Source organism: Xenopus tropicalis, chromosome 1, assembly GCF_000004195.4.
Source record: "Xenopus tropicalis strain Nigerian chromosome 1, UCB_Xtro_10.0, whole genome shotgun sequence".
Classification (NCBI taxonomy): Eukaryota; Metazoa; Chordata; class Amphibia; order Anura; family Pipidae; genus Xenopus; species Xenopus tropicalis.
Window position 1 is genome coordinate 87,476,038 of NC_030677.2, and position 15,359 is coordinate 87,491,396.

The following is a 15,359-nucleotide window of genomic DNA, read 5'->3' on the forward strand; positions in this document are numbered from 1 at the left end:
GTTTTGCATAACTCTAACTAAGAATAGAAAATAGTTAATTCAAATATGAAAGTAAAAAAGAAGGAATGAAAAACAAAAAATGATATCCTCTTTTTTAATTAGATAGTAATGGGTGTAGATCTTTATCCACTTTTGAGGCATTAAATGGTTTAAATATAATAGAGTTCATGATGTAATTTCCTTTTATGTGTTTTATATGGAGGGGTTGTAAATGCTTTTGTATAGCCTATGATTACGTCCCTTGTGGGCAGATTTTAATGCTTAATTTGGAATAAAGGATCTTTTAACTACAGTAGTCTGGTGTGCAGGCAATTTACGGATTAAAATCATGTTTACTCCCCTGGCTACAGGTTTTAGGGCATTAGTACCCAGCCCATTGTGAGAATTGAGTGAGTTACTGTCAAATCTGAATAGCTTTTTATGTCTTTAAGTTCTGGACCATTGGTGTGGGACTCCACCTGGGTCACAAGACATACTACTGTCAGCTTACAGAGGGTTCCAAAACTCCCCCTTAAAGTTGGAGATTGTAGTGGACACAGTTTTAGAACAACTGCTCTGTGGGTTTAATATACTTAATGGACAAAGGCAGTAGCCAACCTAAGCAAAGGTTACTTGTTAGCAAGGGCCAAAGTTAAGGCTATATTTGTAATGAAATGTGTTGATCAAACGGCTGTGTCAAGAATTCAAGGATGACATAACATTTTGGGTCCCCAGATACAACCATTTGGGTAGTTGTTATATGTTATCTACTATACTCTCAGCTATTATATTATTTAGCAGCTGCTGTAGCAGTATCGACATGACTACTGCAACTCCAGACTAAGGCCAGAGCATGGGCAAGCGGCTGTGAGGGCTACATAGACTTGGACGTTTTGCTTAGCTCTGGTCTGAAATAACCTCCATTGGGTTCTTCTGTTTCAAAGCCGGTATTCCTACCTACCACTAATTCCAAAGTCAATAACAAAGTGACCTGGACAAAACTTAAATAGCCCATCTGTTCTAGCTTTTTAAGTTAAGAGACATAACTAGACTGGGGAGCCAAGGAGAGAGAGAGATATGTAAAAAAATTAAAAATAATAATGCTAGAATGCACAGAGTAATCACAAAAGCAAGCAGGAGGAAGAATCCAGCAGGTCCACAGAGAAGCAGCACACTTCCCAGAACAAAGGGGTGACTAATTTAGCCAGTTTACATAACCTCAAGCATTTTTATTATAATGTGGTATTGGCATATTCTACATTGCTGTACTGTAAGTGGGTGTATACACCGAACATACAAATTACATTAAAAAAATACAAACCATGCCTGATAAAAATTGTAAAGATGGCCCTGCCCAGTGGGGACAAGAGGTAAGTAAGAATGCCATTGGACAACCCACCTGGGTTCCAGGTACCTGATATTGACAGCTACTGTAAATTTTTACATCAATGCAACTGTTATATGCATTGATAGTTAATTATAACTATCAATGCAAATAACAGTTGCATTGATGTAAAAATTTACAGTAGCTGTCAATATATGAATACTGATACATGTAGTGCAAACCCAGTGTTTTATTTAATGCTGGTGCTTCTGTAGGTCACAGCAAGTGGCCTGATTGGTAGGTATCTGCACATTGTACTTGGAATTTAATATGCAGAGTCCTAATGCTATTATATGGAAACCTGTTATCAAGAAAGCTCCAAATTATGGGAAGGCCATCTCCTATAGACTCATATTTTAATCAATTAATTCAGACTTTTTTCTCTGTAATAAAACAGTACCTCATATTGATTCCAACCAAGATATATTTTATCTTTATTGGAGACAAAATCATTTATTAGAAACAAAACCATTTATTGGAGACAAAACCATTAGGTTTATTGAATTTATAAATTACTTTTTTTGACAAAGTATGGTGATCCAAATTATGGAACGACCCATTATCTGGAAAACATCAGGTCCCAAGAATTCTGAATAACAGGTCCCAAGCATTCTGAATAACAGGTCCCATACCTGTAAAACATTCCCTGGAATATATATTCTAATACCATAAAGAAATATGTGAGTCCTCTCAGTTATAATTTTCTATAGTTATGTATGTTACCAGTCAATTCAACTGATAAACTGCTGTCAATACTTAAAGGAAGATGTCAACCCCCCCAAAAAATGTTTTGCCTAATAAAAGAAAACCTAATTCTAAGCAACTTTGCAATATACATTCATTACATATTTGTAATAGTTTTTGAGTTATTTGTATATATATATATATATATATATATATATATATATATATATATATTTATTATATGTATTAAAAGCAGTGTCTGCCTGTCCTTTCTATTCTCTGCCCTGGTGGCTCTGGCGTTTGAAACAATTTTACAGACCTGTCTTGCTGTAGGAGCCTGGCAACATTGTTTAACAAGTAACAACCAGAAGTTCAGCAAATGCTGCTTTCTATAGCAATTACATTTACTAATAACTTTTAATGCACTAATAATTAAATTGCTTAGAATTATGTTTTCTTTTATTAGGCAAAATTCACTCAGTGACTCACTATGGGTAGCAGTGCTTCAGACAGTCCATAGTGACTGATTTCCCCACAGACTAAAAGAAAGCCTGAGAAATAAAAATAATTTTTTTCATTTCATTTAATCTGGGCTATTGTAAGCATTGAGTAGTAGTGATGAGCGAATCTGTCCCGTTCCGCTTCGCCCCCGTCTATTTTTGTCGCCCGTGTCTATTTTTTTGTCGCACGTTGTTTATTGACGCGACTGTACCTTTTTTTGACGCGACCATGCCCAATTTTACGCCCGACAAAAAAAAAATCTGTGCGCCGAATTCTCACTGAAGTTTCGTGAAACAATTCGCCAATGGCGAAATGCGGAAATTCGCTGCGAATCCATGCCTGGTGAAAAAATTTGCTCATCACTATTGGGTAGCGCTAAATAAATCAATGAAAAGGACTGACAAATTCATATAAATATATTTGATATTTTATTTACAATTTCATTTTCTGACATCTCTTCAGCCAAAAAGAAAGAATAAATCAGTTTTTCTGTTCTTTACTATCAAATTATCCTTGTATAATGAACAAAATATGAGTGGCACAGAGATTTCACATAGACCTTTTCCTTTCTTCAAATAAAACAAACAAAATCACAGATTTGTATAGTCTCTCGTGCCGTAAGGAACTGTACAAGGCAGCAACAGTATATTCACATAAGCTCCCAAAATGCATATTTATTCCAGAAAGTAGTTAAAAAGACACCAGTTACCTCCATTAATGTTGCTTATTTGCATATCTTCCCATTGCACATAATATTACAAATATTACATGAAATTACGATTGGGCCATGTTAATTTTATTTTGGAAAACAAATATTAGGTTTGAATATTAAAGTGTGAAAAAGAGCACAAAAACCTTTTTCCCATTACCTGTCAAATGTAATGATTTAACACTTTCCATTTTACCTTCATCTCAAATACAGTCATTGTGCCGACATACTTTCTTTAAAATGAGCCTTTGCTCAAATATTAGGTTGAAGGAATTAAGTATGAAGGAAATTAATTGAGAAAGACTGCACAAAAATATTACTTAAGAAAAAAAATGAATAGGCAAAAAAGGAAAGTCGCAGTCTGATTTCCAATGACATGCTGGCAAGTATAATACTAATTATTACTGAATTCAAAAAAAAAAAGCCGTTTGTTCGGCTTTACTGCCTGAAGGTTCCAGTAAGTAAGACACTGCTGCAGTTGGAATTCTATGACAAGTGCACCTTGTGAAAATGAGCAGGGAGTTATTTTGCAATAGTCGACTTATATCACTATTTCCAGTTCACTAATCCTAATTAAATGCACCCATTATTCAGCTATTATCTTTATACTGAATCATTTACTTGCTTAGTGGCCATGTCAGTCTCCATTAGGAAAACAGCATCTGTTAATCATTCTATTTGCTAAAAGTTCTCAAAAGCAAAAATTTCAAAGTAAAAACCAGATGTACAAAAATGACCAGTGACAAGTAAACCAATTCATACAAAGTGATGCTCCTGCTTTAAATAAGCAACAGGTATAACGTCCATTAAAAAAAACACAAATTAATATACTGGGTTATAATTATAGGCTTTAATCAAGGCAAATATCTTAAAGCTAGTAAGGCCCATATGCAAAATAGGTCATTGTATAGCCTGTGGCCTGGTTACAAAAGAAACCAGACTATGAGCTCACATATTAAGAGGTCCAGCTTATGCTATTTTATATATGGATAGATTAAAGTACATACATTTGGGGCAGATTCTTAATCATCAGGATGCCGGAAAATTAAATAAATAAAACATTAACTATGACGGGGTCCTAGACTCAACCTGATGAAGGACATGTTCTTACTCCCAGCCCTTTTTTATGACTAAGGCCTAGAATATGAAAACATTATAAAGGGCATATTTAAAAGAGGAAGATTTGCATAAAGATCTGGCAGTCTGTTGGTCTAGTTTGATTGGGTCCCAAAATCTGAAATAAGGATTACAAATGAGATCCAGTGAATGATTCATTGGAATTACAAAACCTATCAAAAATGCCTAGATTGAAAAAGATGAATACCAATGAAACAAAAAAGACGACGAAAAGTAATCTGTGCATACAGTCTCTAATAGCCAATTAGCTGTGAGAAATCTTTCATGCAGCTATCAATTGGCAGTGGACTGCAGAACATTAAACACAAGATAAAGATGTTGCAAATACCTATCACCAAAAATACACTTTGTAATGTAAGGATTGATTGTTGTTAGAAACAATGCTATGTGCACAACTATTTCTTATATGGATGGTAATTTTTTTTTTATGAGTAGTTTTTTTTTTTTTCTTCTTTTCTTCCTTTTCTTAATCCTTACCATTTTAAACGAAGGACATTTTGTGCACACAGAACATTTCTACATATTGCCATATAAGCATGAAATGAGAAGCTGCTCTGCAGATTACCTAAATTAAGACTAGTGCCATTTATTATAATCACTAGGAGTGAAATTCTGTTATGTACAAGTAAAGCTTTTAGATATTTGGCAATTTCCCTGTCTACACAGTGGAGATTTTGAGTTCTGAGTTGCTCAGGATACAGTACCCATGCACCACACAGGAGATTAGCTATTAGAGTTGTAACCTGGCTGCTGTTTCACTAGCCTGAATGGTAAAAATGATCAATGTTACTAATGGGCATAAAGCAATAATATAGCAAAAAAGAGGTAGAAACCATAGACTAGGTTCTAAAGTGGCATGGCACAGACATTCTGGGTGCTGTTGTTCTGAAACAGTTTTAGTGGTAACTAAATGGATCAAAAATGCTATTTGTAAGCAAAAATTATCCCACAATTGAAATGTATGTTTTTGTAATACAATAATAAACTTTAAAAAATAAATTACAGTCAGTGGTCTGAATGAAGTTAGTGATATATATATAAAAAAATCTTGTGACTGGGCAGGTAATTCAAATTTACTTGAAAATTTGAATATGCAAATTAAGGGTTGGATGTATTATTCAACCAAACATTTGCTAATTGATTTGGAACCTGGGAACATAGTTTCCAACCTAGGGTACATTTTTCAGGTCTCCTAATTACATATACTATTCATCTTCTAGTCTGACATTTAAACCACTACCTCGTTGGCAGCATCAGGGGAAGCCTAACATTCAGTTAAAGGAAAAGTAACACTAAAATTTTTTAAGTAAAAAAGCTATTCTACCCTGCACCAATAACTGCCCTATTCTGCAAAACACTTAGTATTTTAAATGCTTTAAAAGACAATACCTGCTAAAACTTGGCTTCCTGTCAATTGAAGTACGGCGATACGGCGAAGGAAGGAGCAGCAACCACTATACAGGAAGCCAAGTTTTAGCAGGTATTTTCTATTAAAGCATTTAAAATACTAAGTGGTTTGCAGTATAGGGCAGTTATTGGTGCAGGGTAGAATAGCTTTTTTACTTAAAAAAAATTTAGTGTTACATTTCCTTTAAGACTTCTAATGCTATTGTGTAAAATTAGTTTTAATATGTGTTAAAGTTTTGTAACAGCAGCTTAGATACATACAGTTATTGTATGGTTTTTTGAATGACAAAACCTTTACCTCACTTTAAATGATGTCTGTTTGTGTCATGGGGTATGGCAGCAAGACATCAAAAGGCTACACCATATCTAGGGCTATAATTAGTTCTGATGCTGCCCTAGGCCCCTTAGCCTTTAGGCTATTCCTGGCAATGGTGCATGTACCAATGACTCATCTGTCTTGCACATGCACCAATCGCTGAAGAAACAGGTATCTCCCCTCCCTCCCCTTGAGCTGTGAAAGGAGTTAATTTAGACACTTGTATTAGTAGGTCTGAATTTATTCATGTTTTACTGTGTGTTTCAACAGCTTTGCTTAGAAGGCATGACAGTTTTTTTGCAGAAAAAAAGTGTATTAATAAATAAATATAAAAATAAATACAGAATCTCTGCTTCATGTGTAAATATAAACCAAAATAAGTTAAATCGAAGAATTAAAAGACATGATGCTAGAACAGGTCAGGTTTGTGAATTTTAGTTATTGCATTTCTCAGATTCATGTAGTTAATGTTAAAAAGCACAAGAACCTTGCTATTTACCTTTAATTCTTAATAATGGTTTCATAGATATGAGTGGGACCTGTCATACTTCCAGCTTCAACTAAAGATGGGCATATACGTTAAGATCTGCTCATTTGGCGAGGTTGCCAAACAAGCATATTTTCTCCTGATATGCACACCTAGGGTGGGTAACACACAAGGCCAAACAATCGAATTACAATGATAGCATAGGAGCCATCGGACCGAGGACAGCATCAATGAGCCAATACGGTTCTCAACCCAATGGGAAAATCAAACCTGCCCAATGTCACCTGCACGATTTTCGACTAGCTATCAATCAGGGAGGCCCCATACACGGGCAGATAAACTGCCAAATCGGACTTGCACTAGTACCTTAAATCTGCCTGTGTATGTCCACCTTAAGCCATTTCCCAGAGAAGAACAACTGCAACTACTAAAATGCACTTTGCAGCTACTGAGTGTAGATATACCTGAATACACCTGACCCAAATCCTACATCTAGACCCACAATTATGTATAAATAAATGCTAATACATTGCATTTATTTGTGATAGGCTAAAGCCCTAGCAGAACAGCCTATTAAATCTGCAAATCATGGCATTATATAGATGGCAATCAAGCCTCAGGGATTTATTTATCAAAAGCTCAATTACTATTGACCACAACGTTAGATTTGCATGCGGAGTCAGAATAAACAGGCACATGCTGTGTGGGTGAATGGACTCTTCAATCTGCCAGTTATTTCCTCAATTAAACACAAAAAATATAATAAGTTTTAAATATCTCATATAATAACACAATTCATTATTTAAATTACATGGTTGTTGAGAAGCATCACCAGTTTGAAGAGGTTTACCAATCTAAAATGCATGTTTTTTCTGAAAGCATTGTAAACAAGAAGACCTGAAGGTGCTGAAGTGCATACTACTTTTAGAAAGAATGATACAACCTATAAAGTGAAACTGCATAAGGTTTAATAATTGCCTGCAATTAGACCTGGGAATGTTAGTGCTTAAAATGTTAAGTTTATCAAATGTTTTTAGCAGCAGATAAACAATGTTTCTGTTTATCTTTAAGATCAAATTACATAAATGGTATTGATTTGCATTTGTAAAAATGTACTATTTAATTTCCAGCAATCCATAAATTAAATAAGAAAATAAATATTGGCTAAGAAAATTGGGCAAGAAAAAAAAGAAGAAAAGGACCAAGTGCGACAGTCTGATATCCCAACAGCAATGAAAATTTTTTCACACTTGGTAGCAAGTGTATAGTTCAGGGATAGGAAACCGATGGCCTTCCAGGTACTGCTGAACTACAGCTCCCAACATCCTCTGTGGGCTGCTGGGGAGCTGTAAATCAGCTCCATCTAGTGAGCTTCCTGCTGCACATTACCAGTTTATGAACCCTAAAGGTTGCTGCATAGTCCAGCCATTTAGACCTTCATTTATTAAGGCAAAGGGAATATTTTAAATGAATGATGTATATGATCTTTTAAAAATAATCAGCAGAGATCAAGGCTATTAGATATGGAAGATATGGCCCTTTTCTGCTTTAATAATAAATATATCACTATGACACAAAATAGAACATTCCCAAGATTTCAGGATTTTGGCTGTTAAATAAGACATAACCAATGTTATGAGATACAAAAATGGCTGTTTAAGGCACAAAGCACTGAGCTGAACATATACAAAGGATGATGGCTAATCCCTCACACTGTCATGCCTTATTCTCAATTGTACAATGCAGTGCTGTAAGGGTATACTTTCCTCCCTTATCATAATTTTTTTCGCTTTATTATTTCTACCTGTGTGCATTTACTTTTTCCAGGTGTTGACTTGCCAAGCTGTGCTGCTCTTAGGATAATCTACAATGCAGATTTGAGGTTGCAGATTTCCCCCAAAAGACCTTTCATTCATACTGTTTTTTCTTAGAAATGCTCAATGACCATGTCCGTTTGCTCCAATAATACATTGCACAATCTCTGTCATTAACCTCAAAGGCAAATAATATTTCATTCTGTGGTCTCCCCTTCATCTCATTGCTGTGATACGTGGTGTTCAGCTGGCTTCCAGTACAACCAATTTTCATGACGTGTTTATTAATAGAATTCATGGGCCCATTCACAGACTTTCTGAAGTGCAGAGAGTTTGAGAGCAGGTGCCCTTCAGGACCATTTAAGTCAAGCTGGTCTCCAGTCTCAGCCACTGTAATCCCTGTCTAGTGTAGTGTACCAGCTTATCCATAGGGCTGTTGAGAGCCAGAGGGCAAACCACTTCACTGAGATCTGCAAAGAATTCTGATTATGAAAAAAAAGAAATAATGATTACAAACAACAAAAAAAACAGTATAAGCATATGTGATCAATACATTCATACACAAATATTTAATACTGCAAAAGTAAAATAATTAGACTGGCTTTATTATTTTTGGGCAAACAGCTGTATAGAAAGGGTCAGCAAACTCTGCCACTTCCAGCAAAATTGGATTCTTATGGATGCAAGCAAAGATACTATAGTGACTGCCTATACCAGGGGTGTCAAACTCAATCACGTAAGGGGCCGAAATCTAAAACACAGGCTATGTCGCGGGCTGAATTTTTTTAGTTACTATGTGAGGAAAATGGAAATTGATTAGGCTGGATGGTCAGACATACTCACCAAGGGCCACATAAAACAGCCAGGCGGGCCGGGACCAGAAAACCTGCTGAAATCTGTCAGTATTTAGAAAGCAATCCTGCCCCCTATCAGTGCAAATCAATTTCAGCTGGTTTAGTCCTAATTGATGGCCTATAAAAAGGTTTTCTCATTAACAATCTCATGAGGGGTAAAAGAAAAGAGCTCTCTCAAGACCTTCGTAACCTTTTTGTTTTACAGATGTATTTCTAAGGCTCTGAATGTTCCAGTGAGCACCGATGGGCAGGTTCGGACTGGGCCGCCGGGACACCGGGAAAAATCCTGGTGGGCCCCAGCGGCCCCGACCCTTGCCGGCGCTCCCTCTGCCCGACCATAGCTCCCCTGATGCGTTAAATTTACGCACCCTGCATCCCCCAGTCCGACCCTGCCCCAGGTGCTTCTTGCAAGATTTCTCACAGAGGAGTCAAAAGAATAATCAGAAGACTTGTCCAAGAGCCAAGGATCACTTGTGGATAGCTTCAGAAAGGCCTTGAATTAGCAGGTACAGTTGTTTCAAAGAAAACCGTAAGTAATGCACTCAACTGACATGGCCACGCAAGTCTCCACTGCTGAAGAAAAAGAATGTTGAAGCTTGTTTAAAGTTTGCTGCACATTTGGACAAGCCAATGAAATTCTGGGAGAATATAGTATGATCAGCTGAAACCAAAATGTAACTCTTTGGATGTTATTGCACATACCATGTTTTAAGGAGAAATGGCACTACACATCACCCCAAAAACACCATACTAACAATGAAGCTTGCTGTTTTTCAGCATATGGTACTGGCAGACTTATAATTGAAGGAAGGATGAATGGAGAAATGTACAAGGACAACCTTGATAAGAATCTGCTGCCATCTACCAGGATACTGAAGATTAAAATGAGGGTGGACATTTTAGCAAGACAATGACCCCAAACACACAGCCAAGGAAACTCTCAGTTGGTTTCAGAGAAAAAATATAAAGCTGCTAGAATGGCTCAGTCAATCACCTTACTTGAATCCAATTGAAAATCTATGGAAAGAACTAAAGATCATGGTTCATAAAAGAGGCACCCAGAACCTTTTAGATTTGAAGACAATTTGTATGGAAGAATGGGCCAAAATCACACCCGAGAAATGCATGCAACTAGTTTCTCCATACAGGAGGCTCCGTGAAGTTGTCATTACCAACAAAGGCTTTTCTACTAAGTACTAAATACATTTTAGTAAGTATGTTCAATACTTACTCCCTGTGACATTCCACTTTACTACACATAACTTAATTTATGGACTTACTGTATTTGTTTTGATTTCTTTGTATGTGTGGATTACTTGGGTTGTTATAGACATATTTTATGTCCATAGACCCATTAGAAATATATTTACTTAGAATAAGGTTAACATGTTCAGTACTTATTTTCCTTGCTGCATACTGTAAATAAGTCATGGTTCCCAAATTTGAAAAAAATTCTTGTGAGTGGACATTTTTTCCATAACCATAATCCCATCGATTTTGTTTTTAAGAAAGTCAATAGAAATTTGTTTGTTCTTCCAGGCTTTGACAATAGTACATTTAGCCACAGTCATAATGACAGTAAATAACTGGAATTGTATTAAAGTGAGAGCATCTGGTTTCTTACATAATAGAGCAGTAGCAGGATGTTTGGAAATGGCAATTCCAAAAATAGAATGGACCATATTGTATACTATAATTCAGAACCTCTGGTCCTTGGGACAGGATCACGAGATGTGAAACATTGTCCCTTTAAGATCACACCCTCTTAAGCATCATGGGTCAGGTGCGAGAATAAATTTTGCAATCCTAGTAGAAACTAGAAACCATCTAAAAAGGCTTTAAAATTTGCTTCTAAAAGAGAAATGTTACGTGAAGATCCTTTAACAGTTAACCGCATAGATTCCCAATTGTCTTGTTTTAAACAAAATTGTATATTTGTTTGCATGCTGAAACATATGACAATTTCCAAAGAGCTAGTCAGTGAATCCAAAGTTTTCAAAGTTAACTGTAGACAAGGGCTATAGGCCTAAGGGGTGTTGGGCACTATATTGGTCCAACGGGAGAGCAGGGATGGGAAGTGAGATTCCAGGGAAACCCAGTGTGGTATATCTTCATGAACATGAAGGGTTAAAATATATGCCAACTGAGCTGCCTTAAAGTAATACAGTAAATTAGGTAAGACTAGGCCTCTTTTCATACAGGGGCAGTATAGTGTATATTTATTCACCCTAGGTAGTTTACCACCCCAGACAAAATGAATCATATGACACTCGAAGTTGTGTGTACAATCCATGAGAAGTTATGTGTAATACACCCCTCCAGAACTGAGGCTAAAGATTTAAACATTACTGGATAGTTACATTTCTGTAAAGTATCTTATTAACTAGTTAACCTTACTCCTAATAATGAGATAATATGAGGATGCCAATAGAAATTGAAGTTTAAGCAACTTAACTACATGTTCAGGTAGATTAATGTCAAGAGCTTCTGTTTTACCATGATTAATAAATAAAGATAAAGATTGTAAAACATTGTACTAATTAAAAACTGAGGTTTTGACACTATAAGGATAAATCATCAGCAAAAAGGTTAACTTTGAATACCCCCTACTTCTAATCCTGCAGTATTAGGGTTGGATCTAAATACCTGTGCAAAGGCTTCAATAGCTAAATCAAATAAGATAGGAGAGAGGGGGCAGCCCTGTCTTGTTCCATGGTTTATAGAAAATGTTGAGGAACCTAAACCTTATACATTTACTAAGGCTGTAGGAACACATATAAAGCTTTGGTCCAAGACAGGAGATTATTCACAATCTATTTAGTACATAATACAGATCAGTGCTGTCCAACTAGCAGCCTGTGGCCACCCACCTGTCTGGCTGCTTTGATGGCTTACCTTTGTGTAAGCTTTAAATGGTATAAGTACTGAGATTAATTGTCCCTCTGCATTGTTCACACCTCCGATTCAGGCTGTAAACCCCTGCATTGTTTAAACATGTAATCCCCTGTGTTGTTCACACCTTTTAGTTTCTGTATTGTTCACCCCTCAGACTCAGACTGTAAACACCCACATTGTTCACCTGTTCACACATCAGTGTCAGCATTGTATCACTGTATGTACTACCTGCCCTATGCTGCCTGTGTGTATGGCACACACAGGCAGTTAAAGGACAAGGAAAGGTTAATATCAATTAAAAGTAAGGCTAAAGGCATTCTTTTTAAGTATCTACTGCATATCTAAATTCCCAGATCCCTGCTTGCTACTCTGAGATATGGTGCTGGCAGCCTACAGCAGTGTGAAGACTACAATGACATCACTGAAATCTCTCTCCCCTTCCTGTAGGCTTCCTATTCTCTGAGCATGTGTGTAACTTGATCCTGTCTCCTGTTCTGAGCTACACATGCCCACCAGCCAATCAGAAGTGGATCTGCCAGAGGGGGGGGGGGGGAGGGAATGAAACACATGTGCAGTATGAAGCAAGGAGGGAAAGGAAGGGAGAATACCTTTTTAAAGTTGGCTGCCTGTTCAAGAAAACAGATAGAAAATGTGAAGTAAGTGTGACTGAGTAAATATTTGATTAGGTGAGCCAAAAGTGTGGCGTTTTTACTAAACAATAGGAGGACTATTGGGCAGTATGCTTTTTAAAGTTTGACTTGCATTCTCCTTTAAGGGCAGGCAGAGTATGGCACAAACAGGCAGGGCAGGACTGTAAGATTAAGATTAAGGCACACACAGGCAGTACTCTGCATGAACTATGCTGCCCCTTTAAACACACTGGCGTCTTCCCGTATGACGTCACTATGGCGCCAAATTCAAATATTTAAGGCGCTTCTTGCTTGTAATCCCTGCCCAACGTAGGTTCTGCTTCCTGTGAGTTCCGGGGTGTGTTTCTCTTGTTGTTCCTGCCGTGTTTGACCTTAGCCTGTACCTGCCCTTCTCTTGTTTGCTGCCTGTATTGACCTTGCCTGTTCCTGACTATTCTTGCCTGCTGCCTGGACCGACCATTTCCTGACCGACTATTCTATTGGATCCTGACTCTGTACTGCATTGCCCGATCGTTGCTGACCCCGGCCCGTCCTGACTACTCTAAAGTGTTTCCCACCTTCCTGTCATACGATTGGTTCCCGTAATTACTATAAATTGTGGGCCTTTGACTATCATTTCTTTACTCATTATTAGACAACTCCTCTGCCTGGAACCCTTCCCCCCTCCCTCCCCCCGGTTATAAAAATCCATTCCAATAACTGTAAGCATCCTGACAACAGACAGTTTTCTTTACTTTTTCCACTATTTCTTTCTCCTTTTTTATGCGTCTAATGTTATAAACGATATGGAGTACCGTGAGTGTAATTTGTATTATGCACAATACTGTATGCTTCTCCACTATTATGGAATCTCCGTTTTGCTATAATATTAATGCAAAGTTGGATTGTTAATAAAACCCAATAAAAATTTAAATATATCCCCGCAGTGAGCACCAACCATTTTGGTTTTTGCTGCGCAACCACCATTAATGTGGGCATGGTCTTAAATGCTCTTGTGATAACAAGGGTGTGGTTTGAAGTGGTGCAGTTTAAAAAAGGTGAGTGGTCAAAACTTGCTTTCATTAATGGCCACGCTATGTATTCTAGAGAAATTCCGACCCTCTGCACCACAGAAGTTGGACAGCACTGATATAGATAATCCCATGAGAGAGAGTCAAATGTTTTTCTGATATCAAGCTTTAACATCATAGTTTGTCCACTCTGCTTCTACTGTTACAAGGGGAGGTCACCACAAAAAACAGATATTCCCCTATGTGCCAACATTCAGCTGGGTAATATAAGGCTGATCCAAGTGTTTGGCCCTAGGGTCAAGTGATCAGTTCACAACAATGGGGATACAGGCCATCAGGGCAAGGACTGCATCAATAAGCCAACGCAGTCCCCCATCTTGGTCTGAAGGGGCTGAATTGGCAACTTAAACCTGCCCATATGGCCAATTTAACCCTCAGTTCTGGTGCAAAATTTGCAACCATGTGCCCCTCTGCAACACACTACCTGCCAAGTACACACCATCTACCATCCCGTTTCATTACTACATTACTACAATAATTAAAACCACAGGACAAATCAGGATCAAATGGTTCAAACATTAACTACATCGATGCTTGGGATGCCTGTGGTTTGTTAACAATGAGCATAGAAAAGACAAAGAGGCTTAAAGTGGCCATACATGGGTCCGGCCAGGAGGGTATTTGACTGGTTGGCCTGGGACCAAACTAATGTTTTATGTGGGGCCATATACATGCCAATGATAGAAGGAGCATGAAGTTAAGAGGGTCTGCAGAAATGCAGTTCCTCCTTCTTCTTTATGGTCAAATTTTTCCTCAGTCTGCCAAAATGGCAGGATTATTGGCCATTACAGCCCATGACTAGCCAAATATGCCCAGGTTGATGGGGAGTATAGCTGAACTGGGCCAGCTTTAATTAAAGCAAGGGAATAATCTGTTGTACTTCTAAATCATATAAATACATATTATCTGAATGTCCAATAAAGGTTTTATTACGGAAAGGGGTAATTATATAATGGCAGTATAGTTTACAAACTAAAATTTACTTACAAGATGTAGTACAGAAAATTAGATGTCATTTTATTCTGTATCTATGATTTTTAGTAGGTTATTTTGTGTTTTTATATAATTGTTAAATTCCACACTGGTGAAACCAGCTAAGTTCAAAGACCAGAAAACAGCAGGAGAAGAGCACTCCAATAACCAAAAATATATGTGTTTAAAAGTTAAAGATACACTCACATCAAAGCGAACAAATAAAACTTAACATCTGATAATCCCCTTCAGACTCAATATGTTTTGCAGTCAACAGCGCTTCTTCAGGGGGTTCAAGGGGTACTATAACAATACAACACTTAAAATAGCAATCCAATTTGTACTTAAAGATGAGTAATTAACTCTTTCCCTATTGGAAAATATTTAATACACATCTTAAATAGATATAAATATACAATTATAATAATAATTTATTTATTAATGAATTAAAAAAGGTGCCAATTATATAGCCACCTAAACATAAACCCATAAGGAAACTT

At 37.1% G+C, this 15,359-nt stretch overlaps 1 protein-coding gene across 3 annotated transcripts in view; it reads right to left on the reverse strand.

Moving 5' to 3' along the window:
* Positions 1-6,340: 6,340 nt before the first annotated feature.
* Positions 6,341-15,359, reverse strand: part of aff1 (AF4/FMR2 family member 1) — a 139,058-nt gene continuing 130,039 nt past the window's right edge. For 2 of the 3 annotated variants that reach the window (XM_002941497.5, XM_031903522.1), the window contains exon 21: positions 6,341-8,900. In XM_002941497.5, coding sequence (XP_002941543.3) covers positions 8,779-8,900 — 122 coding nt within the window. In that variant the 3' untranslated portion in view covers positions 6,341-8,778. The remainder of the gene's footprint in view (positions 8,901-15,359) is intronic. The other variant, XM_018097477.2, reaches the window with a different exon arrangement.